Source organism: Magnolia sinica, chromosome 11, assembly GCF_029962835.1.
Source record: "Magnolia sinica isolate HGM2019 chromosome 11, MsV1, whole genome shotgun sequence".
NCBI classification, from domain to species: domain Eukaryota; kingdom Viridiplantae; phylum Streptophyta; class Magnoliopsida; order Magnoliales; family Magnoliaceae; genus Magnolia; species Magnolia sinica.
This window is the reverse complement of record NC_080583.1, coordinates 63,287,077-63,314,431: the sequence shown is the minus strand read 5'-3', so window position 1 is coordinate 63,314,431 and position 27,355 is coordinate 63,287,077. Positions and strand designations below refer to the sequence as shown.

The following is a 27,355-nucleotide window of genomic DNA, read 5'->3' as shown; positions in this document are numbered from 1 at the left end:
CATGGCGGGGTCCACATATCTTGATGACGTCACTTCAGTATCAGCCATTTGGATAGTCAGTATCTAATCCGCGCCCTCGAAAAGGGTACTGCTGCTGTGGAGGCAGGGCATGAGATTTGATTAGACATTAAATTGCTGTTAAAGATAAGATCAACACAAAGTTTACTAAAAAGTAAAAAACCCATTTAAGTGGATTCAGATTAGGTACTGACTTCTTTCGCCAGTCGGTGCTGATAAGCCATGTGGGCCTTAGTTTTTTTAATATCACGGGGGCTCATTGTATGGCATGAGCGAAAAACATGAGGGAGGCCCAAATTTCAGGTAGACCACACCACTCGCTATAGCGGCGCATAAATGCTCACTATTAAAAACTTCTTATAGCCACAAAAGTCTCGATTTAGCGGCACATAAATGCTCACTATTAAAAACTTCTTATAGCAACAAAAGTCTAACAGTGAAGTGTGAACTAACGGTGGGAGTACTAACAAGCTAACCAAAAAAAAAAAAACAAAAATTTATGTTTTTATCTTCAACGGTGGGTGTGCTAACAAGCTAACAAAAAAAAAAAAAATTTATGTTTTTATCTTCATTCAGGTCTTATCTTCATTTAAGTATGTGTGACCTTATTAGCAGGTTGGATGACAAATAAACATTACAGTGGGCCTTACGAAGTTTTTAATGGAGCATGTTAATCACCACTGTTTCTTGTAATGTGGTCCACCTGTGATTTGGATTTATTTTATTTTTTGGAATCATGACCTAAAATAAGCTAAAAAAATGGATGGATGGAATGGATAAATCATTTACATTATGGTGGAGCCCACAGCCCCGACCAGTACAAAGATCACCAAGATCTCATTAATTAGTAGTCACTGCCGAATCCGAGTCCTCAATCCAGATTTAAACAGCTTGGTCCCATACTTATGATCGGCCATGCCATTCCTCCAACTAAGCCGGCCCTATTTTTTAGAACCAAACCCTACACAAGCATGCCCAGATCCCAGCCCTTCACCAAGTGGGCCCCACAATATGAACAGTAAATGGCCCCGTAATACGGATTGCCAATCATCAAAATTCCACGTACGCATGTGGAGCATCTGACTGCCCCGCCGCGCCACTGCACGTCTGCTGCGGCCCACCAGATGAACGTGCAAGAGTAGCGGGACTGCATAAATGTCACTCTCGCGAGTAGTCTCAGCTATACTGTTCTCGCTCATTACTTTCTCTTCCCAACCTCCGCAAACCTTAGAAAAACCTCTGCTTCTCCATAATTCCAGTTGCAATCTTCATCCTTCCGTTGGATTTCAGGCCTCGAATTCTACGGATTTCATGTTCGAAATCCCCTGGAAAGATCGATTTCAACGGAATCCTTCTTCCTCTTCTTCTTCTTCTTCTTCAAAAAAGGAAACTTAGAGAATCACGGATTCTATACCTTCTTTTTTCAAATATCAGGGTTTCTGCAGTCCGATTTCGATCTCCGGTGAGGAATCCGGATTCCATTAGATCTGATCGGTCTTCGGAAATCCAAAGGTTTTCCGATTTTCTAAAATCGTTTTCAGCAGAGTCTTCATTTCCGTTTCTCTTGGGAGTTTAGAAATTTCGGTTCGATAGATTCGTTATTGTTGTGGGAACTGTGGAAGATTTTGGAGTAGAATTTGATGATTAGGTTTAGTCTTTCTATTGACATCTTATCAAGATTTCTATAGAATATAATTTCTTTGTACCTTTTTTTTTTCCCCAAGAAAGGGATACAAGATACATGATTGGCCTGTGATGGAGAATGACGGCAATGCTGGCGATGACGATCAGGGCTCGGGCTGGTTCGAAGTGAAAAAGGTCTTCTCAACTTTCCCTTTGTTGATGGCGAATTATATGCTTTTTGTGCTTGGATTTTCATGTTGTATGAGTGGGGTCCATGGTTCAGTGATCCAGGCCATTGTTCTGTTGGTCCCTGCCGTCAATGAACTGCCACAAAATGTCACCTGTATAAAACAATGCTAACATGGTAACTCCTGGCCGCAAATTGACAGTTAAGATGAGAAATGCAATAGTTAACATTGGACTGGAAGGCTTCATTTAGATGCATGTAACTTTTTAAGTTGTGGCTTTCACCTGAACCTGACTTTCAGGTGTAAGTTGTTTACATGCTGCCTGTTTACATGTCTTGCAGGTAAACATTTTTATTTTTTTTATTTTTTTTATTTTTTTATTTTTTTATTTTTTTTTTGGGTTTGGGTAACCTGGAAAGTGTTTGTAGGTAAGAAATTGTGTAGTCACACCAAGTAGAGCTTGGAATAGAGAATCACTTCAATATCTTCGAATCATATATAAAAAACTTGGCATTAGATATGCCATTGGGTTAATCCCATGTAGATAAATCATTGAACTGATTCTTAGGCTAAACCAATTATGCTGCCTAGATAAATCATTGAGCTGATTCTTAAGCTAAACCAATTATGCTGGCTAGTTGGATGTCTTACAGGTAAACAATTTTCTTTCGTGTTTGGGTAACTTGGAAAGTGTTTACAGGTAAGAAAGTGTGTAGTCACACCAAATAAAGCTTGGAGTAGAGAACCACTTCAAAATCTTCGAATCATATATAAAAAACTTGGCATAAGATATGCCATTGGGTTGAGCCCATCTAGATAAATCATTGAGCTGATTCCTAGGCTAAACCAATCATCAGGTAGGCCGCAGGCCCACAAAAGTGGCCCACAGATTCAAGAAACAGATGTAACTTGATACACTGGAAAAGTGTGATGACTGATGATGATGCGCAGGCACTTATAAATTACTTAGATATTATAGATGTGGCATACAAGTAACCAGATTAAACTGTCCCAATTTTGGTAACCAGTGTAGATATATCATGAAAAAAAAAAATGAAGCTTATTTGATTAGCTCACAGTCGGTTTGGTGGACATTTATTGGATGGTTAAAAGTGAATAAATCCAATAGTCCTATTCCACAAACATGTGCCCATGAAACAGAGGTTAGGATTGTTTGATCTTGGCCCGTGAATTGGTGACAGTGGGCTGCACAATCTTGTCAGTTTTATCTGTGTTAATAAATGCCACATGCACTTTCTGAGTGACTGCTTGTCAAGTGTCACGTGCAATTTCTGAGTGACTGCTTGTTAAGTGTCACATGCAGCTTTAGTGTCGTAAAACCCTGTAAAGGATCATACATGTCATATGCGTGAGATCATATGGTGGGGTCCACTGTGATGTCTGCATGAAATCCACTATGTCCATCAAATTTGCTAGCTCATGTTAGGATGGGAGCGGCAGATCCAAGACCCAAGTGGGCCACACCATATTAAACAGTGGGGAGGTAAACACCCACCATTGAAACCTTCTTGAGGCTCACAACTGTTTTATTTCTAATCCAAACTGTTTGTAACATGATTCTCACTAGGATGAAGGGAAAACACAAATATCAGCCTGTTCCAAAACTTTTATAGGCCCCAATAGGGTTTCATTGGTGGGCGTTCAATCCACACCATGTCTTGTGGTGTGGCCCATTTGAGTTTTGGATTGGCCTCATTTTTGGGCTCACGCCTTAAAATGAGCCGGTAGAACCGATAGATGGTTTGGATGTTAGATGAACATCGCGACGGGTCCCACAACACTTTGGAGCACACATCGCTTGGTCTATTAGAGGTTACATGCAACTAATGCTGTCTCTCTCATCTTCTTTGAAGGGTGAGAGAGAGGTTGTTGGGAGGTCACTTCCCAATTGGAGATTTGTGGGGCTTCTACCAAATCAAAGCCGCCTTCGTTGTATTGAATAACTTTATTGTCTTGAAATGAAAATTTTTCAAAAAGGGTGCTAAAGGCCTCAAACTCATCTAGAGAGTAGAGTAAAAGAAAGGAAATCGGATAATGACTTGGTGATAAGGGAATAATGCATCAACATAACTACACTTCCTCATAATTCATTGTAATAATCACATTCGATGGTGTTTCTTATTTTCTTCCTCTTCTTGTACCATTGATCAAAAGCATCCAACAAGATAATGACGTGGAGCCAATTGTGATGGTTTGGCCACATGCTACGGAAACTGGAGATGGCCTAGTAAGGAAGGGAAGGGAACTTTGATTAGTATTGATGGGCTTGAAAGGAGGACAAGAGGAGGACCTAGAACTTGGATAGAGAAAACGAGGAGGGAAATGAAGGGTTTTTTTTTTCTTCCAAATTTTATGACATGGGCAAAGGTTGGCTAGGGCGTTACCCGGAAGTGCGGTGCCAAAACAACACCCGGTTGCTATGAGAAGTAGGCAAGGGTTCTTGTGCCATCTTCGATGCACATGGGTAACAAAGCTAGTCCTGAAGAATATTATTCATCTTACCATATGGAACATAGGAATATTGACAGGTAAGAGTGTGAAGTTAATAGGTACGATGAAATGAAAGAGAGTTAACATAGCTTGCATTAAGGAGACCATGTGGAACCGGGCCAAAACTAGAGAAATTGATAGATATAAACTTCGGTACATAGGAAAGAACCATAATTGAAATGGGGGTAGGGATAGTGGTGGATAAAGATTTAAAAGTTAAGTTGTAGATGTTAAGAAAGTAAGTGGTAGAAAACAAAATGATCAATATGTAAGGATTGCAAGGTTATATCAGGAGAGAGTTTGACTGTGCAACATAGGTTAATGGTTATGGACATTTACATTGAGGGATGGAAGAAAGGGAGTGAAATTAATGTGTCCAAAAATTAGGTGGCAGAATTTAAAAAGAGAGAACAATGTTATTTAGAAATAAATTGATGGAAGAAGGAAAGTGGAATGTTGAGGAAGAAGCAAAATTTATGTGGAATGAGATGGTTGAGTGCATTAAGAAAGTGTTAAAAGATGTTTTTGGAGTATCAGAAAAGCCAATCATATGAGGAAAGTAAACTTGGCGATGGAATGATGATGTACAAAAAGCTATCAATGAGAAACATTCATGCTTCAAAGCCTGACAAGGGTATAGTTGCATGAAGCATGAAGTGAAGCAACAATAGATTTGGGTGGGGGAGTGGGAATGTAAACAAGTAAAAATGGGTAGCAAGCGGGTGCAGAAGTGACATTCGAAATGGGAGCAACGCATGGTAAGAAGGATCCTGCAACTAAGGGCAAGGGTTTATAAACGATGAAACTTTTGAACAATATAGAAATGCCAAAAAGATTGCTAATAGTAAGTGAGGCTAAACTTGAGGCTTGTCATGATCTATACAATAAATTGGGGATGAGAAGGTGAGAAAGATGTAGTCAAACTTGCAAAAATGAGAGAGGAAAGGTAGGGACCTAGATAATGTTAATGCACTAAGAATGATAACTAGAGGGTAGTAAAGGACAATGAGATCATCAAAAGGTGGAGAAGCTATTTTTAGAACTTGTTAAACGAGAACCACTCTGAGATCAAGACAAGCCTCAAGTGATAGAAGGAACTTCTGAGAGCATAGGGATAGAAGGAACTATAAACTCAAATGATGTCAAATACCATAAATACTTTTGTAGGATTAGGATGTTCGATGTGGAAGAAGCTTTAAGAAAGATTAAAATAGGAGAGGCCCTTAGATCATATGGTATACTAGTAGAGGTTGGAAGTGTATGGAGATGTTATGTTGTTTTGGTTGATGAAGTTGTTCATCAAGATTGTAAGATTGAAGAAAATGTCAGACGAGTGGAGGAAAAGTACCCTTATTTATAAGAATATAGGAGATATACAAAGTTGCATTCTGTCGTGGGATTAAACTTATGAACCATACTATGAAACTTTGGGAAAGAATGATTAAGTGGAGATTTAAGGCATGGGGCGAATGTGTCAGAAAATTAGTTTGGTTCCATGCTGGGGAGGTCTTCCACTGAAGCTATTTTCCTACTTATACAATTGACGGAGAAATATAGGGAGTGGAGAATCTCCACATGGTCTTTATGGACTTAAAAGAAGCTTACGATAGGGTCTCTAGAGAGTTAATCTAGTGGCTTTTGCGAGAGAACGGAGTTTCAAGAGGATATACTGACATGATTAAGGATATGTTTAATACTATAAGGGAGCACTAACAACTTTGAGGACCACTAGTGGAGAGACAAGTGAGTTGCCAATTACCCTAGGCTTGCACCAGGGGTCAATATTGAGCATGTACCTTTTTCACATTGGTTAGAGACAAGCTGTGATGGCCATTTTTTTCAAAGAATTGAAAAATTAGTATTTATGCCTTTTTTTTTTTAATTTTTTTAAAAAATTTTTAAGCTCTAGTGTGTGATTGTGATGTATAAACATTAGAAACATATAATCATGTTCATAAATTCACCAGACATCCCGATACAACATTCTCACCAAAGAGTGGACTGTTACTCTATCATAAACATATTCAAAACAAAAAATAAATACATATTTGAAATATTTACATTATTTTGGATTTTCTAGATATTTTTTTAAAGAATTTTTTGGACAAATTTTTTTTTTTTCTTTCAACCGTTACGGGTGTCATAATGGTTATTACGCCCCATATCGACTGTTATGGCTGATACCCGTAGGAGGGGTCCTTTCCGATGACGTTTCTTGGGCTTCCGTTGTGCATTGGCAAACCGGCTAGACATATGTGGGATATAATTATTGAACGGTGTGAGAGGAAGATGTCTAAATGGAAATCAAGTTTCCTATCTAGAGGGGGGAGATTGATTCGGATTCAAGCGTTAATGTCCAGCCTTCCAGTTTATTTTATGTCGCTCTTCAAGTGCCCAAAGTTGGTATTAAACGTGTTGGAAAAGCGGAGGGACTTGCTGTGGAAATGATCATAAGAGAATCATAGTTTTCATCTGGTGAAATGGGGAGTCTGCAAACTGCGGGACCAAGGAGGAGCAGGTTTGAGAAAGCTAGAGGAGATGAACTTGGCATTGTTAGGGAAATAGGTTTAGAGGTTTATTTTTCTTTCTTTTTTTTATTTTTATTTTTATTTTTATTTTTAATTTTTCTTTCAACCGTTATGGGGGTCATGATGGTTATTACGCCCCATATCGGCTGTTATGGCTAATACCCGTAGGAGGGGTCCTTTCCGATGACATTTCTTGGGCTTCCGTTGTGCATTGGCAAACCGGCTAGACATATGTGGGATATAATTATTGAACGGTGTGAGAGGAAGATGTCTAAATGGAAATCAAGTTTCCTATCTAGAGGGGCGAGATTGATTCGGATTCAAGCGTTAATGTCCAGCCTTCCAGTTTATTTTATGTCGCTCTTCAAGTGCCCAAAGTCAGTATTAAACGTGTTAGAAAAGCGGAGGGACTTTCTGTGGAAAGGATCATAAGAGAATCATAGTTTTCATCTGGTGAAATGGGGAGTCTGCAAACTGCGGGACCAAGGAGGAGCAGGTTTGAGAAAGCTAGGGGAGATGAACTTGGCATTGTTAGGGAAATAGGTTTAGAGGTTTTTTTTTTTCTCTCTCTCTGTTTTTTTTTTTCTTTTTCTTTCAACCGTTACGGGGGTCATAATGGTTATTACGCCCCATATCGGCTGTTATGGCTAATACCCGTAGGAGGGGTCCTTTCCGATGACGTTTCTTGGGCTTCCGTTGTGCATTGGCAAACCGGCTAGACATATGTGGGATATAATTATTGAACGGTGTGAGAGGAAGATGTCTAAATGGAAATCAAGTTTCCTATCTAGAGGGGGGAGATTGATTCGGATTCAAGCGTTAATGTCCAGCCTTCCTGTTTATTTTATGTCGCTCTTCAAGTGCCCAAAGTTGGTATTAAACGTGTTGGAAAAGCGGAGGGACTTGCTGTGGAAAGGATCATAAGAGAATCATAGTTTTCATCTGGTGAAATGGGGAGTCTGCAAACTGCGGGACCAAGGAGGAGCAGGTTTGAGAAAGCTAGAGGAGATGAACTTGGCATTGTTAGGGAATTGTGGTAGAAAAGAAATACAGGCTAGATGTTTTTGGGTGGTGGACTAAAGCTTCTTCGTTGTATCGGGCCTTCTTTTTTTTTTTGGAAGTCAGTGGCATTCTTAAAATAAAAGGTTTGGGAAGGGATTGGATTCATGCCGGGGAATTGGGAAAACATAAGGTTTTGGAAGGACAAATGGTTAGGTGATAATTTTATGTGGGAGTCCTTTCTTAGACTAGTGGGTTTAGCTTTGGAAGCAAATTTGAAGGTCAGCTCCTGTTTTTCATCGAGGGGTGCTGAAGTTATTTGGACTCCCCTTTACAGAAGTCATTTGGATGATGAAGAGTTTTAAAAATTTTCTTCGCTTTTGCAAGTCTTGAGCAAGGTTTCTCCAGTTGCGTTGAGTACGGATTCTTTAAGATGGTTTAAGGATAAATCTAGTAAATTTTCAGTGAAATCTTTGTATCGGTAGCCAGTGTTTAAATTATCGGCAATATTATCGAATTATCGCCGATAATATCGGAATCGTTGGACTCTCGATACTGAAAACCCATTATTTCGTTTCTTTGCCGGATATCGGCGAAATCTCATCGATATTTTTGCTCTTTTCTCTAATTGCCAAAAAATCACCAATAAATATGCGATAATTGGCTGAAATGTTGCATAAATACCCAAAAAAATTGAAAAAAAGAAAGGGAAAAATCCATGTAAGAGAGTCAGTACCTATAGAAGAGGGTTATCATTGGTGGGCTGATCAATCCATTGTGAGTCGTTGTGAAAAAATCTCAAAATTTCCCTTTTAATTCTTCGAATAGAGGGTTAGTTTTGGCAATTTTGGCGAAGAATACGCTGATTTTAGAGATTTGGAGATGATTGGAGGGATTTTAGGGTTTTGAGTAACCCCTTCCAGAATCCTTTTTCTGTTGGAAATGGCTTCTGAAGCCCTTTTTATGGGCGCAGATTGGGTATTACACCCACTAGGTGTTCACAACCCCGAGTGTAGGGTCGCGATGTAGTAATAATCTCGGTGAGACCGAGGTTGAATCCACAGGGTCTAATCTTGTGCGTATTCTGAAAACAACTGGAAGAAGATCTAGAAAAAGACAAAAACCTAAATTTGGAATATTTGAGAGTAATTGTGAGAGATTCAATGAAAAACTTAAGAAATTCAAAGGTGGGAAACTAGGGTTTTCAAGGATCCACTTGTAGAGATCAGAGAGATCTATGCTTGATTCGAGTCACACGATTGGAATCGGAGTCCCATCCAATCCAATTGGAAGATATCTTAGTAAAATCAAATATGAACTTCCTTTGACCTAGTTCTCAATAGATGAGAAGTGTGAGAACTGGAAGTGATTCCATCACAAAACCATGCCCAGGAGACAAGGCAAACAACAAGATTTATCAATCCCACAATTAATTTGAGAGAATTGTGAAAGTTAGGGAGGATTCCATCACCCAACCATGCCCATGGGATGATGGTGAACAACAGGATTTCCTAATTTCACAATGTCAATACATGAAAAGAACATACTTAAAGCTATTGCTGATCCATTGTAATTTGAGTCACAACAAACCATTAAAAACTGAAAGTATTCCTCATAATCAAACTATAATCAAAGAGATTTCAATATAAACATGAATCAAAGCAATAGAAACATCCCATCACGCTACAAGCTTCATCTCTTAGCCCTAGCTAAGAGATATAACCAACCATAGACATGATCGAACTTGAATCTCTTAATAAAAGCATAAAACAACTAAGGAAAGGGAAGAAAAACTCTTGGCGACTGCTTCTCCATGCTTTTACTCCACTCCTCAAACCTTAGATGATGCTTAGGGATGCCCTAGGGACTCCTATTTATAGTTTTATGCCTTAGACTTTCGCACCAAGTGGAAATTTCCGGAAACCGTCTCAAATTTACGCAGTCTGCGCAAAAATTGCGTAACCCTCGACTGGTCGTGGGACACCCTCGACTGGTCGAGCAGGACGAAAATTTAGTTGTTTTACTTGCTGGAGTTTGAGTCGAGGAACCTCGACTGGTCGAGCAGAGCCCAAGATTGGTCGTGTGCACGCAGGACTGGTCGAGCCAGAACCAGGACTAGTTGAATATGGCCGAATTTCACTTCAAAACTCCGATTTTCTTCATTCTGGACTTAATTTTCTTGGATCTTCAGTATGTGCATTCTTTTTTTTTTTGAAAGATGAAAGATTTCATTAAGGGAAAAGCAAAAACAAAAACAAAAGAGAAGGGCTGCTGAGAAGGCAGACCGCAGCTACACGCCTAAAAAGAAAAAATCATGACCATAAAGATCCTTGACATTAGAGGCCCATTCTATCATGTAACGCTTAGCCCTTGAAGCTATAATCCCAGCCATGGTAGAAGTGTTCCTGAAACATCTGCTATTCCTTTCTCCCCAAACCGACCACCAGACTGCAAGGATAGACATTCTCCAAATGATTGTCTTTTCCTTTCCTAGCTGCACCCCGTGCCATGCTTGAAGAAATTGAATAACTTCGCCTAGGAAGCACCAAGATAAATTAAAACTGGATATAATCTCTGCCCAAATGGACTGAGCGAAGCTGCAGTGGAGAAGCAAATGATCGACAGACTGTTATGCCCTCATACAGCAAAGGCAAATATTAGGGAGGATCATCCCCTTTTTCCTCAGATTATCCACCGTTAGGATTTTCTTTTTCCCTGCAAGCCAACCAAAAGCTAGGATTTTTGGGGGAGCGGCATATTTCCACAGAAAAGAGAGCTTAAGCATTGGATCAGACTTCTGCTTGTGCATCAGGTTATAGAGGGATCGAACTGAAAAGAGAGAAGACTTGTTTGGAATCCAGAAAATCTTATCTTCTGACGAGAGAGAGGGAGCTGCTGAGTAGAGACATTCGAGGAGACCTACAAAATCCGGAATTTCCCAGTCTTGGTGACTTCTTCTACAAGTCATGTTCCAAACAAGTTTACCACCATCTACCGAGAAATTGTCAGCAACGAAAGAATTTTTGGAATTGGCTATAGAGAAGGAGATGGGAAATCTATCTTTGAGCTTTTGATCTCCAATCCATAAATCCTCTTAGAACCGAATTTTGGCGCCATTGCCAAGCATGAATCCGACATTTGGGGTGACTTACCTTTTCATTTTCAAGATTTCTCTCCAGATGTGAGAAACTTTATGGGATGGCGGTTCATTTATCCACCATCCACCAGGGGATGTGCCATATTTACCTTTAATGATGGAGCTCCAGAGACTTCCTTGTCTAGCCCCAAGCTACCAAATCCACTTTCCAAGGAGAGCTTGATTCATAATTTTAAGATCTTTGACCCCCGCTCCTCCATCTGATAGATAAAGACAAACCTCTGACCACTTTAGGAGATGGAATTTCTTCACGTCTTCCTTGTTCAGCCCCAAGCCGCCAAATCCACTTTCCAAGTATGTGCATTCTTCATTCTTGGTTTAATCAGATCCATTCTTGGCTTTGGTGATTTTTGAGCGTTAAATCCATGCTTTTAACATCCTTTTTAGTCCAAGCTCTTGAATTCACCTTGCAACACAAACATGATTAAAATAGAACATTAAGCATTATCATGTTCATAAAATCAAGTAATAAATGAGGTCTAATATGCAATATTTGACCCTCAACACTAGGACCTATGATATATATGCTTTATCCACGTCGTCCATTCATTTTGATAGATCATTTTAGGACACAAGCCCAAAAATAAAGCATATCTAAGGCTCAAGTGGACCACACCACAATAAGCAGTGGGGATTGAAAGCCTACCTTTGAAAACTTCTCAGGGCCCGTAGAAGTTTTAGATCAAGTTGATATTTATGTTATCCCTTCGTACATGTCTATGTGACCTTATGAACAGGTTGGATGGCAATAAAAAAAGAAAAAAAAAGAAAAAAAAATCACGGTAAGGCCTACGAAGTTTTCAATGGTAGGCGTTCAATCACCACCGCTTCTTGTAGTGTGGTCCACTTCAGCCTTCGATCTACCTCTTTTTTTGTTCTCGCCCTAAAATGATCTTTCGAATTAGATGGACGGCATGGATAAAGCATATACATCAGGGTGGGCCCCACAGATCTCCTGACATGACCGCCCGTCTTTAGCTAGGTCCTATTGGGGTTAGTACCCAATCCGCTTCCCCTTTCTATAGAGCGCAATTTGGTTGTGACCTTGGAACCAGCGACATGGTAACCCTTGCCGTAGGGCCTACCTCGATGTATGCAATGTATATCCACGCCATCCACATGTTTTTTAAGATTATTTTACGACATGATAAAAAAAGTGAAGGTGGTACAAATTTCAGGTTGGACCACATCTTAGGAAATAGTGGTCGTTGAACACCCACCATCAAAAACTTCTAAAGGTCCACCGTAATGTTTTTTGACCATCTAACCTGTTGATAAGGTCACACAGAGCTAGATGAAAGGAAAAAAGCAAATATCAGCTTGATGAGGTCCACTTGAAAATCATTTTTGAGACCATGTGATGATCTAATCCTAGATGTATGTATAATCAGGTTAAAGAATGTTTAAATAAATATACGAATCAACTAACCCTTTTCAATCAAAGGGATTAGGCAAATTTCAACACAAAGATAAGGTTATTCCGTCAGGATCATGCCCCTTAGCATAAAATCACGTAAATAGTAAAAAGGGAGGACCTAGGGATATGAGGATATCACAGATCTAGCATAAGTCAGTTAATGGTCAAGTTTGGATCTGATTTTACTGACTAACCATCTCTCTTTTCCGTTCAAACTAGAAAGGATATCCAGAGAGGAACGAAATGGGTGAAGAATGAAAGGTTCGAGATGAAGAAAGTACAGGTCCTTTTGTCGTCAAAAGAAAAGGAAGATGATTCTTACTTTTTCCTATATCTCGAAGATCTAGAAAGAAGGAAACCTGAAATTGGGATGGAATCCTCAACATCCAAGGGCTAATCTTGAAGTCCTAATCTCTTGAATAAAGAGGAAGAAAAGATACGAATTTTTATTCATTCAATAATAATGAAAATAGTGTTTCTCACAACGTATATATAAGCTATGAAAAAGTAAAGTACACTAAAGCCCTTGAAAACAAGAAAAATAACGAAAAGACAAAAAAAAAAAAAAGTGCAATAAAGCTCCTCAAACAAGAAAAAAGAACAAAAACGCCTAAAACTAAAACACCTGTGTGGTAGGGTGTGAAATCTAACCCATGGATCTATGGTCAGGGCGTGGTCATGCCGCTCCTGCACTTGTAGCGCATTAGAAAATGGGTCCGATAGACCCAACATTCATCCACATCAACTCCTTTGCTCTGGTACTCTGTCGGTGACGCCTCCTTTTCTGGTACACTCTAAAGGGCGCACCACTGATGTTCGCATCACTATGTTGTAAAATAATGTGGCAAAATAGATGGACGTCTTCGATATACGCTTCACGCATCGAGGTGGGCCTTGCAGTCTGGGTCGCACCCATGGGTGCAGCCAAGTCGCGCTCCTTTTTATTGGCCGATTTCCCCTACTTCACATGAGACACGTAGCCACGAGATGTGGATGCTCTGTGGGCTCCACTATGATATCATGCATTTTATATGTGTTTTATTCGTGACTGTCCATCTAATTTGGATGATCATTTTTGGGCATGAGCCTAAAAATGAGTCAAATCCACATTTTAGGTGGACCACATTAAAGAAAACAGTGGTGATTTAACACATACCATTAAAAACTTCTTTGGTCCACTAGTCCACATAAGATTTAGATGACCCCACGATGAGTTGTGTTATGTGGACGTCACCAAGTTCCGTGGACCCCACCATGATTTGTATTATATCCACATGGTCCACCAATTTGGAGAGATCATTTTAGGTCATGACCCAAAAAATTAGGTAGATCCAAAGCTCGAGTGGACCACACCACAGAAAGTAATGAGGATAATGATTCCTACCGTTGAAACCTTCCTAGGGCCCACCATGATGTTTATTTGTCATCCAAGCCGTTCATGAGCTAGATGAAGGGAAAAACAAATATCGTATTGATCCAAAACTTTTGTGGTCCCCACTCCCCAAGAAGTTTTCAATGGTAGACGTTCAATTCTCATTACTTTCTATGGTGTTGTCCACTTGAGCTTTCGATCTATCTAATTTTTTGGCCCATGCCCTATGATTGTCTCATCAAATTGATGGATGGTATAGAAGTGATACATACATTATGGTTGGACCCACAAATTAAAATCCACCTCATTAGTCCATACAAGGATGAAGTACAAAGGTGTGCTTTTTGAGTTCATTTACTTTTACATGTCTTAATTATTGCATGCTAGTTGCATTTGTATTATATAAACTAATTTCGGTTATTATTGGAGTGATTTCTTACAGCAGCTCATGCTTTTTTTGGGCCTGATTAAATGAAAACTTATTATGTAATGCATTCTTTTTGCAAATTTTTCATTCTTAAATATGTAAATATGTGTATGTAGGCATTTCTTGAAGTTTCACTGAAAAATTCCACTGTTTTCCCTATGTTTTCCTATTTTCCCCCTCATCTCTAGCTAGCGAAACTTGTAGTGATACTGACAACTCAAACACTATTGGTACTAGTGTTCGAAGTATCGATATCACTACAAGTTTTGCTGGCCGGGGATATGGAAACAATATTGATATCGTCGATAATATCGCTGATAACCGGAAATGTAGGAAAACATGAGAAAATGGTAGAATTTTTAGTGAAACTTCAGGAGATATTAAAATACACATGTTTGCATTTTTAGAAATAAAAAATTTGTAAAAAGAATGTATACACAATAAGTCTCCATTTAATGGGGCCTTAAAAGCATGTGTTTGTCAAACAACCATTTACTCCAAAAGCTTAAGCTGTCAGAGTGTGGTGTATCAATGTATATCAAGGGACTTTATTACTCTAACACCCCCCCGCACGTGCAAGGTGGGAACTCCGCACGGGAACATATCGACGAAGGTGGAGGGACACTCACACCATAAATAGGTCGGGCTTAATTTCCCGGTCCCTGGGCCGGATCTAATTTTCCTGACCCCCCGTGGGAGAATAATATATTAGCGAGGCATATTTGCTGCATTCGAGATTCGAACATAGGACCTTCCGCTCTGATACCATGTCAAACAACCATTTACTCCAAAAGCTTAAGCTATCAGAGTGTGGTGTATCAATGTATATCAAGGGACTTTATTACTCTAACAGTGTTGTCATAAGAAACAGTCTAACTATCCCATCGATCCCATTTAACCATCCAATCTTCCATCCAAACATCCATTGATATTGCAGAATATCAACAACTTACAATAATTCACCAAGAAATCATCAATAATTGGAAAGGAAATGAAAGATTATGGTCTTGATATCGAGTATGTTGCGATAACGATAATATTGAGATATTATTGATATTAGCAACGATAAATTAAAAACTGCATACAACAATATACTCATAAAAAATTTGAAATAGATTTTTATTTTTATTATTATTATTATTATTTAATAAACAAACTTTTTATGATATCTCCACATTGGTGATATTATAGAAATATTGCCGATACATTTGTGATACGAGCGTCATTACACAGTAAAATATATTGGCGATTCATTGGCGATATCGATACATTGCAATACAAGCGACGCTTAGAATTTACACAATTGAAAATATCGGCAATATCGATATGTTGGCGATACTTAGCGATACATTGTTGATGTTTGAAATTTCTAATACTACTAATGTTATCGGTATATCTACCAGTATTATCGGTATCGGTATTGGTATCGCCAAGCTAGAGATAATGATAATATTGGAGATATTTCGATAATATCTGAGATAATTCAAACAATGGTTGGTACATAAGCGGAGAGGGGGAAAATGCGGTTCTAGCTTCGACAACTTTTGTATGGCAATACGGAGCTCTGTTGAAGGTCGCGGTTTTTGCTTGGCTAGTTGGAAGATACAAGGTGTTAACGATTAATAATATATGCAAGAAGAATATGGTTCTCCAGAAATGCTTGTCTTTTATGTTTGCGGGATGCAGAATCTGTGGATCACTTGTTTCTTCACTAGTCTTTTCCTAGGGAGGTGTGGGGTCTCCTATTTCAACTTTTTGGAGTTCTATGGGTGCTTCCTAGTTCAATAGATGCTTTCCTTATTTCTTGGCATGGTGGGGGTTCAGGGAAATCGGAGAAAAGGATTTGGAGGCTTAGCGGTTCTATGGGCATTATGGTTAGAGAGAAATGGTTGAGTTTTTACGAACAAGAGTGAGAGAGAAATATGTTTTTAGGAGGGCTAAATCTTTTGTTAAAGAATGGGTTTTGGTTCTAGATAGTGCTTTTCTTTTCTCGGTGGGCTAGTAGTTGAGGGTAGTGTTTTAAATATCGACGATATCATCCGATATATCTTGTATCCCACTTGTGCGATACAAAACACACAAGTACTGCGATATATCCCCCATGTTCGATCCAGTGAGCATTTTCGATTTTCGGTCCTTTTTTTTCCCCCCTGTAAATCATGTTAAATTGGTGTCAAATTGTTACAAATCCACGATTTTTTTTTTTTTTTTTTCATATTTTGCATGAAAAATCGTGGATTGGGAGCTTTGATTTCAGGATTTAAAGGAGATGAGGAGATGGGCCGAGTTGTGGAAAAAAAAATAAAAATAAAACCTTTACAATTTCTTGCAAATTGGTTGTAATCTTTGTGTCCAAACATAAAATCAAACATGTATGTAACCTGATCTAGTGATTCTTCTTTTGCTTTTGAAAGTATTACTTGTGTTTCCACACGTCTTCGTACATTTATAAATTATATGAATAGACTTTGAATATACTTGCATCAATTTAGTTAGACAACGCATAGATTAGGACCTCATACAAAGAAAACATATTATGTGCACTTGCTTTTTGTAATGTTTTGATTTATAAGTGTGTATTAATGTCTTTTTTAACAATCACTGAAGTTTCATTAAAAAATTTGACCAATTTCCCAATGCTTCCCCATGTTTCAAACAACAGCAATACATTACGCGATACAACCGATATCGATAACCGATACGTATCTGTATCCCAAGAATGTGATACATAACGCGATACCGATATTTCGAACACTGGTTGAGGGTTGTAAATTTATTATTATTTTTTTTCTATTCTTTTGTAAATTTTGGCTGTGGCCTTTTAATGAAATTATCATCTTAAAAAAAAAGAAAGATTAGTTGGACTAAAACAGAGCATGTGAAGTGCAATTTTAGTAACAACAGTAGTGAAAACGAAGAATAGATTGGTTTTTTTTTTTTTTTTTGAGCGGTGATAAAGAAATTTTATAGAGAGAAAAGGCTGAAGCCAGAATATACAACCAGGAAAAACCTATACACGGATCCAAGAGCTAAATAAGCTTAGCCCAGTTGGCTGGAAACTGAGCTACAACCCTCGCTGCCACTGCCCATTCTATTTTACATGACATTTTGCTGCCCTACATACATCCTCTACTCGAACCAACTGATTCCTGAAAGTTCTATTATTCCTTTCCAACCATAAAAACCACAAACCTGCCAACAACATGAGCTGCCACACTTTTTGACCCGCCCTCCCCCCACCACCTTCGTGCCACGTGAGAAAGAATTGACCAATGGATTCTGGCGAAACCCTCATAGTTCCAAAAAGGATGAAGAACTTATGCCACACCTAATGCGCTAAGCCGCGATGAATTAATAGGTGATTCACCAATTCCTCATCCTGAAAGCACATCACGCACACGTTTGGGAGAATCATATTTCGTTTCTTGAGATTATCAACCGTTGGAACCTTGCTGCTCCCTACTAACCAAGTAAAAGCCGCCACCTTAGAGGGCACGTCATTTCGCCAGATTAAAGCAGATGGGCTTGGCCCACTACTTGTATCACCTCCCTCCAAAAACCTGTAGAAGGATCTAACCGAAAATCTCTTGGATCTATCTTTTAGCCACACCAATGAGTCCGATTTGGATAATACCATCCTAACCTTATCAAGCAGGGACAACAAAGCCGCTAACTCCTCAACCTCTTCGTCTGCTAAATTCCGTCTGCAAGGCGGAGACCATATACATCTCTCTCCTAATATCGATAAGCATATTGCCACTACCAGGCCTTCCCCCAAAGCAGCCATCGCTAACCTTGGAAAAACCACCCCCAATTTTTGCTCCCCCACCTAGATATCTTCCCAAAACCTGATTTTCAGCCCATTCCCTAAAGAAAAACCAACTCCTTCCCACACATTTTTCCTCATCCAAGCTACCCCTTTCCACGCCGAGAGGAGGCCTTATACAAGGACGACTCTTGCGTCCACCAACCCCCTTTGCCTACCCCATACTTTCTACCCACCACTTCCCTCCATAAGGAATTAGCTAAGATTGTTGACCAAGAAGTTCCTGAAACAACCACTTTTGTATACCTTGGGTCAATAATTCATGAGAGTGGAGAGATTGAGAAGAATGTTGCTCATAGAATTTAAGCTAGGTGGAAGAAATGGAGACATGCCTTTAGAGTTTTATATGATTCTTATATACCACTCAAACTCAAAGGGAACTATAAGACCAACCATTCTTTATGGGATAGATTGTTGTGCACTTAAGGAACAACATGTTTGTAGGATGTGTAGCTGAAGTGAAGATGTTGAGATGGATGAGTGGCAAGACATAATTAGAAATGAATGCACATGATGGAACTTAGGAGTAGCATCAATAGGTAATAAGATGAGGGAAAGTAGACTTAGATGGGTCCCAGAACTGCCCCTGTTAAGTGTAAGTTGGTACAAGTTGAAGACTCTAAAAGGGCAGGCAGTAAGGCCAGGAAGGATGTGGATGGAGGTCATAAGAAAAGCCTTGAGGACCTATTGTCTAACTGAAGGTATGTCCCTTGATAGAATGGAATGGTAGAACATGATTCACGTAGCTGACCCTCATTAATTGGAACATGGCTTATATGATGATGAATTGATGATGATGATGATGATTTTTATTTTTATGGAAACCTTTACTTGGATATGGAATGCTAAAAATGGCATCCCCAGGAAATGGATAACTGTGGATTCCACAAGGAATTCTGCTGTTTGGTTTGCAGTGCACTTTGCTGTGGAAACCAGTTTCCTTTTCCCACTCTTCTCATTGGATTGATGGATAAATTTAAAGAAGGGATTACCTGTGAATGGGGAACGGTTCTTTGTGATACTACAACCACTTCACTACCAGCTTGAGTTAGTTTGATACAAAAACAATTTAACAAAACCGCTTTGCTGCTTGAGTGGAACTTCAACATCTCAAACCACTACTTTTGCGAGCATGGCATGAGCACCAGCCATGGTAGCTGCTGAATACTAGAAAATGAGCTTGGCAGTCCAATAGAAGTGGACAGCCATGGCTGCTGTTTTATCAGATTTATTACTGTCTATTCAGGTGCAATGCACTTTTCCCATGTCAGAGCAGCACCATCAACCATGGGCTGCTGTCTGGTTGAAGATGACATAAATGATTGCTCATTTCCGGCAGCCATAGCCCAGCTACGACAACCATGCAGGCTACCGCCCAGTGGCAGGACCTATTAATGCTGGACACGGCATGTATTCAGGCATGTTCGATAGCTTCCACATGTACAAAAGCATCAGCACAAACTAAAACAGCTTCAGCTCCTGCCACTGTGTATTTAATGTAACTTCTACAAGAGGTCATCTATATACAAAAGCGTCTGTGTTTTATAGAGAGGAACTGGCTGAATTAAATTTGGGGCAATCCCCATTCACATTGAAGCCCATTAAAATGGTGGCCCCAATCAAAAGTCAATCAGGTGATGTTTGTGACTTTATGCAAAAATATTATAAAAATACTACAATAATACTGCAGAAATAAGAAATACTGCATTAATATTGGAACCTCCCAATACAATGGACGTTGAAGAGAAGACCATCCAAAAAATAAAGGGGAGAGAGAGAGAGAGAGAGAGAGAGAGAGAGAGAGAGAGAGAGAGAGAGAACCCCATTTGTAGCTGATAAAAAAAAAGAAAAAAGAGAACAATCATTGGCCACCTTTGACCCCACAACCAATTAGAGGCACAGGCCATTTGGGGTGCGTATTGCTTGGTGCGAACGTAAAAAATTAAATAAATAGAAAAACAAATGGCTGTTTGTGGCCTAATCAACATTTTGCAGGAAAAGCCTAAATCTTCATCAATGGCAGCTTAAATGATAAAACCCCTCCTCTTCACATAATAAAGAAAGCTGCCCTTAATGTTCATAAAACAGTTATTGGAAGCCCCTAATCTTCACATAGGCCAAAAAACCAATCCCTTTCCTTTTAATCCTTTCAGCCCAATAGAGCTTTTCTAATCTTTCATTCAAAAGGAAGGAAAAAGAATCATGTACCTTCAACAGCTTTGTGGTTTGGTGGCCGTGAAATGGGTGTGGATGCTCTGCTTTTGATTGTTGGGGGGGGTGGTGGGGGTGGGGAGGTCGGTGTGTGGAGGACATAATGGTCATTGTACGGTACAAGAGGCCTGAAACTGGATGGTCGACTATTTTTATTTTTTCCTTTTGTTTGGGAAAACAATTTAATGCCTTTTTGGGCGATGCAATACCTGTTGGTAAAATGAGGATTCTGTGGAAATGTTTTTCATTTACAAGGAATTACACCAAAACAAACACTGCTTTACTGGAGATGGGCCATTGATGATGATAATGATGATGATTCATGACCTCAGTAATGGATTTTTTTTTTCCTTCACTTTTTGAAAAATGGGCTTGATATGCTTTGAATTAATTGCATTAGTTTCTCTTATTATTCCTCTTTCTCGAATGTGCAGTCTGTGCATTCTGGATGCAGATTCAGTGAGACATTTACTTATGCACTGTGACTTTGCGTGCCATCTTGGGATGTTCTTTGAGCTCTTTAATTATTGCTGGGCTGTGCATCAATCAGTTGGGCCTTTCTTTCTAACTTGGTATGCGGGATTTTGGAGGTCTAAAAGGAAAATATTGTGAAGATTCCCATTTGGCGGGGTTGGTGGTCAATTTGATCTGAGCAAAATGATAGAGCTTTTCACAGTCTTCCTCATAGCCCTGCTGAGGTGTTCAGGGAAGTGAAATTGAGAGTGCGATCATGGCAAAGGATCTAAAGCCCTTTAAGTGTTGCTCTTTTGAATATTTTGATGTTGGCTGGGCTGTTTACTTTAACCCCTTTGTCTGTCTGATGATTCCTTGTCATTGCTCTCTTTGTTTACTTTTCTTTGTTCTTTCTTGATTCGCATCTATTTCTCAGATAAGGGGTTTTATCCTTTCTGGTTTTGATGTCTTTAGCATGTACAAACACATTGAATTTCGCATTGTATCTTTAGTTCCTTTTATCTCTTCCATTTTTGTTATTCTTGTTCTCCGGTAATTGACCACAGTTCATAGCTTAGACGTCTTTTGGAATTGAGCTATTCATTGTTAATACGATTTTAACTCTTGTTGGCTTGCTTTGACTCTTTCGTTTCTGTTTTTCTTTGTCCAGAGACATCGAACAAGCTCAAAGTTCTCTATACAAAATGTTACTGGGGTTTTTTCTAACAAAGCTGAATCCAGTTTTCCATGCAATCAGGCATCTGGAGTTGAAAAAGTTGTTAAGTCCAACAGCAGGTGGCCACCCTTGCCCCCTAAAGGAGGAAGGGAATTTTCCAATAATGTGAAGGTGGATGTTGAAAGTACTAGCTCATCAGCAAAAACAGTTCAGGGCATGCATTGCCTTGAGAAGCTGGTTGATAAACAAGAAACTGAAAAGCCCAAGCCACCTTTTTGCGGATCTGCAAATATTCCAGGTGCAGAAGGTGGAACTAGGACAGTTGAGGTGGTCCCCAAAATGGATAACCTGGTTAAGGTTCCTAAAATCAAGTGGGGTGATTTTGAGGATGATGTGTTGGTTCCACATGGATGTCATGAAAAATTAGATGGAGTCTCTGAAGTGAAGTCTAATGATATTGGGAGTGATCACTTGGCTGATGGAAATTTGAAAAATGCTGATGATTTGGTATCACATGTTCCTCCTAGCGAACATCAAGAAGAAAAAGAGTGTCTAGTGTCTGAAGATGTGGTTCCATTTTCTTCATCAGTGCAGGAGTCTGTTGAGGGGAACTGGCAAGTGGTCAATGAGATCTCTTCTGAAGACTTGGGGCTGCCAGAAGAAGACGGGAAAACAGATACTCTGAATGATGCTGTTAGGAAGCTTGGGATGACCCACCATGAGCCAAGATGCATTGAAGCAAGGGATGCTCCAAGTTCTGGTATTCCAGCTATTGAAATTTCTCCACCACCAGCAATTGAAGGCGATGGAATCATGACAGATGGTCAGGGGCTTTCTGACAAATCTGAGGATGGTGCTTTGGACATTTCTGAAGTACCAGTCATTGGGCAGGTTTCAACAATGGGCCGAGTTCTCCAAGATTTCGTTTCGCTTTCATACCAGGAAAGTGATCCTGTAGCTTCATGTAATGCTTCGGTAACATCTACTGTAGGAGATTGGAGGGTGTTGCAGGATGGTATAGTAGAAGGTGAACTGGGGGAAAGCAAAGAAAGGTTTAGGCAACGATTGTGGTGCTTTCTCTTTGAAAATCTTAACAGAGCAGTTGATGAACTTTATCTTCTATGTGAATTGGAATGCGATGTGGAGCAGATGAAGGAGGCTATTCTTGTTCTTGAAGAAGCTGCTTCTGATTTCAAAGAACTAAAATCTAGAGTTGAAGGATTTGAGTTTGTGAAAAGATCCCCCTCTCAACCATCAAAAGATGGGATTTCGGCGAATGTGAAGAATGACCATCGCAGGCCACATGCCCTCTCTTGGGAGGTCAGCGTGCATCTTCATTTCCTTGTATTTGCACTTTTAGTTTCAGGGATCTGATACAGAAGTGGATAAATGCATTGACTCACAAACACATGCACACACGTCCAAAAAAAAAAAAACAAAAACACAGTGAGATGACGATCCACAAGATTAGACCTGTAGTACGGCCTACTGCATAATCAATTCTCTACCTTCTTCATTGTAGATATGTATGTAATATGCTCCAGCGGTTTCTTAAATGATTTTTTTTTTTTTTTTTTTCTTTTTTAATAATAATTTGACATGTGCTTTCCTTAATGCTGCAAAAAATCATACATGGAAGTCCAATGCAATAGGTTTCAATTACGCATTTAAAGGAAGGTGGTATAGGCATTAACACAGCATTCGTGTAGGGATTGCATGGCTTGTGTACAAACTGGGGCAAGAAATGGGAGCACCAAAGAAATAGTTTCCATATAAAATGCAATTATTTACTTTTTTCTAATGACATTTCTTCATTGTTATAGTGGGGCCTGTTCTATTACTGGAGCACTTGTTATTTGCAATGAGCTCTCATTTAATTAATTTCTACTTTTCCATATTATGGGGATCAGATATAGCCCAGATTCTCTAACTGCAAATTCTTTTAACCTGATGTTTGGAGTTTCAGCTCCCAAATTATATTGTTATGAATGACGACACATTTTTAGTTGCAGTATTGGAGAACCATGCAATTCCCATTCTTGTAGGCTAAAATACAATGATACGTCACCGTCATGTTTTTCAGTTGTGGTATTTTATCCAGCAGACACTCGACATGCTTGTAAGGTGATCTCGATTATTCAAATTGTTGGACCCATTGTGAAAAGAGCAAAGAGTAAACAGGCATCCAATGTAGGCACCAAATGTCAAAATTCCAAATGCAAATATGTATGAGTGGTACCTATAAACCAATACATTCTTTTAGTTCTGCAACTGCCAAATTTGGGTCATTACAAGTGAAAACTTTCTACGGGGAGTTAGCAACTCATAGACTGGTTCCTATTGCAACTATAGGTTCAAATGGAAAGTGACACTGATTGAATGATCTTAACCATCTCATTTTGTTTAAATTTGGACCACTGAATACTGATCATTATACTTTCCAAAGTTCAGCTGATTCCCACCAATTGGATTGTTGGGATTGTTTGATCAATGTGATTTCTTGGGTATGCTCCATTCATAGTGGGTCCTATGATTAGGTTAGTGTGGATTGATATGTATCATGCTACAGATATAAGGGATGAGGCATCAGCATCAGCATCACCATAGCCTTGCCCCAGCTATTTGGAGTTGGGTTTTGTGATTTGCTTGGCAAAAGTTTAATAACTATCTGCCAACTTGTCATCAACCCTTTTCCTTTACCTGCGCTTTGGTAGGCTAGCACGTCCTACCATGCAGAGTTTTTAGTGTATGAGACACCACAACTTCTAATATGTGGTGAAAGATCACCAGACCCTTATTCCTTTGGATGCACATGACATGCTCTCTTGTATCTTATGTTAATTGAATATCCTATTAGTGCTTGTAATCACTTTGCTCAGTTTGTCATCATCATCTTCATCAAAGTCATCATCGTCATGGCATTATCCCAAACATTTGGAGTTGGCTTTTGAATCCTGCTCCGCTAATCATTCAACCATATCCTCAGCAAATGTAGAAGCCTTCACATCCATCTCACCACCTTGATCCAAGGTCGTTTTCATCCTTATCTAGTCCACCTTTCAGACCCTTTGACCCCATTCAAAGTTCCCCTGCTCATCAGCAACATGTTCAAGTTCTCGTAGCAATGGCCGAACCATCTCAATTGGTTATCCATCCAAGTTCCTTCCACATTGGGGCTGTCTCCACTTTGCCACAACTATAATAGAAAGATGTTAACTACTAATAATTTGTGCAGGTTCGGAGAATGGCATCCTCACCTCACAGAGCAGAAATACTGTCCTCATCACTGGAGGCCTTCAAAAAAATTCAGCAGGAAAGGGCTAGCAAACATGCAGCTCACGAAGCACAAGGCCTCGGGCATGTTTTGACTGATCTTCCAGGGAAAGCACCTGTAAGGAGTGATGTAACACCAAATGCAAGAGAAACAGGGAGTAAGACAAGAAAGCAGAATGTAATTTCAGATCTTGGTACAGGAAACACCAATGTAGAGAAGCGGAATGTTGAAACAAGCAGGCTGAGCAAAGCAGTAGTAAACAGCCGACTGCCACCGCAAAGTTCGTCTGTTTCTGATTGCAACATTTCTCAGGTATCTTCAAAGAACAGCCCTGCTACGGCTGCTGGAAAGGGGAAGAAGGAACCACTTGGATCGATTCCTGAAATGGAGAGACAAATGGCTAAGAAGGATAAGGTGCTAACAGAGAGTAAGGCTGAGAAATGTCCTAAGTCTTTGGATCCGCTCAAAAGGCACAGTTCTCTTGTTGAGAAAGAGAAGGAAAGGGAAAAGAGGAGCACAACATTTAAATCTATGGATGCATGGAAGGAAAAGAGGAATTGGGAGGATATACTTGCTGCTCCATTGCGGAACTCTTCTCGGGTTTCACATTCACCTGGTATGAGCAGAAAGAGCATGGAGCGTGCACGGGTATTGCATGATAAACTAATGTCTCCAGAGAAGAAGAAGAAGACAGCTTTGGATATGAAAAGAGAAGCGGAAGAAAAGCATGCACGAGCAATGAGGATTAGAAGTGAGCTAGAGAATGAGCGAGTGCAGAGGTTACAACGTACATCAGAGAAATTAAACCGTGTTAATGAATGGCAGGCTGTTCGCAGCTTGAAGTTGCGAGAAGGAATGTTTGCTCGCCACCAACGCAGTGAATCCCGCCACGAGGCATATCTGGCCCAAGTTGTGAGAAGAGCTGGTGATGAAAGCAGTAAGGTTAATGAGGTCCGTTTCATTACTTCATTAAATGAAGAGAATAAAAAGCTAATGCTTCGTCAGAAACTTCAAGATTCAGAATTGAGGAGAGCTGAAAAGCTACAGGTAATCAGAACTAAGCAAAAAGAGGATATGGCAAGAGAAGAAGCTGTTTTGGAACGCAGGAAGCTCCTTGAAGCTGAAAAATTGCAGCGTCTTGCTGAGACGCAACGTAAGAAAGAAGAGGCTCAGGTAAGAAGAGAAGAGGAACGTAAGGCTTCAAGTGCAGCACGTGAGGCGAAGGCTGTTGAACAATTGCGGAGAAAGGAAGTTAGAGCCAAAGCTCAACAAGAGGAAGCGGAGCTGTTAGCCCAAAAATTAGCCGAGAGACTTAGTGAAAGTGAACAGCGTCGGAAGTTTTACTTGGAGCAAATACGTGAGAAAGCTTCAATGGATTTTAGAGACCAATCTTCACCTTTAGTTCGACGCTTTTCAAACAAGGAGGGCCAAGGAAGATCTGTCTCAACTAATAGTGTGGAAGATTACCAAGCAAGCCTCTCGGGTTTAGGAGGTTCCACTCTGGGGATTGCTAATGCAGCACTGCAGCATTCATTGAAGCGCAGGATTAAAAAAATACGACAAAGGCTTATGGCCCTGAAATATGAATTCACTGAGCCTCCAGTTGGTGCTGAAAATGTGGGGATTGGGTATAGAGCCCAAGTGGGAACTGCAAGGGCAAAAATTGGAAGATGGCTTCAGGATCTTCAAAGACTACGTCAGGCCAGGAAAGAAGGGGCTGCAAGTATAGGATTAATTGTTGGAGATATGATTAAGGTACCGTTGTTAGCATTTTTCTCAGTGTAAAATATCTTTAGCAGCCATGACTAGCATGTCCATGCGTTCGTTGTCTCACAATTGCTTAATACTATCAATCTTCAGCCTTGAGGTGCCTTTCATTTCTTATGGATGTTGGTTTTGGCAATAGCTAGTTCTCATCATCTATATCTATGCATATATTTAGAAAAAAATTTAACTATTTTTTCCATCCCATAAAACATGAGGCTGCAAATGTGCTGTTTTGGGCAATTTATGTAGATCTCAAGTCACTGAAGATTCAAGCTTGTCAAATTGTAATGGCCTTGCATTCACCGATATTTAAGTGGCATGCTCATGTAACCATGGAAACTACATACAGCTGAAAGGAATTTGATGGAAACTCCATTTTGTGATCAATTGCATGATAAATATATTACTTACCCCTTTATATAGAGATAATTCCATGATAAACATCTGCTACTTACCCCTTCATATAGAGATTATTACATAGAGTTTCTCAACTTAAAGCAGAAACTACTGGTCAAGCTTTCTAACTAACGCGAGAACATTCTAGAAACAAATGATGAAAACCATAGGAAATGATTTCAGATGCATGTTGTAGTGTTTATGATTGTACAAGCTATGAATCTGGACCGTTTGGTCAGATTTGGTGGATTGTATGTCAGATCTATAGGGACACTTGGTCTGATTTGTTGGGGTAGTACATGATATGGACAATTTGGGCCATACGATTGGGCTGACTGAATGATCCAACGGATTGTCAGGCAGAATCTGAATCTTGTAAGGTGTTTGATGCCGTACTTTGGACTTTTTAATCATCTCCTAGGATACCATATTCCTGTGTGATATATTGCTCATGATGATGGTTTATGGTTTTGTACTTGAAATAGACTTTGTTGTAAGTAGACCTTGTTTTA

At 39.6% G+C, this 27,355-nt stretch overlaps 1 protein-coding gene across 8 annotated transcripts in view; it reads left to right on the top strand.

Moving 5' to 3' along the window:
• Positions 1-1,091: 1,091 nt before the first annotated feature.
• Positions 1,092-27,355, top strand: part of LOC131219231 (uncharacterized) — a 109,351-nt gene continuing 83,087 nt past the window's right edge. For 4 of the 8 annotated variants that reach the window (XM_058214277.1, XM_058214279.1, XM_058214276.1 and 1 more), the window contains exons 1-3: positions 1,096-1,836; positions 21,401-22,726; positions 24,642-26,435. In XM_058214277.1, coding sequence (XP_058070260.1) covers positions 1,774-1,836; positions 21,401-22,726; positions 24,642-26,435 — 3,183 coding nt within the window. In that variant the 5' untranslated portion in view covers positions 1,096-1,773. Of the gene's footprint in view, positions 1,837-21,400; positions 22,727-24,641; positions 26,436-27,355 lie in introns of all 8 variants that reach the window. The other 4 variants (XM_058214282.1, XM_058214280.1, XM_058214283.1 and 1 more) reach the window with 2 other exon arrangements.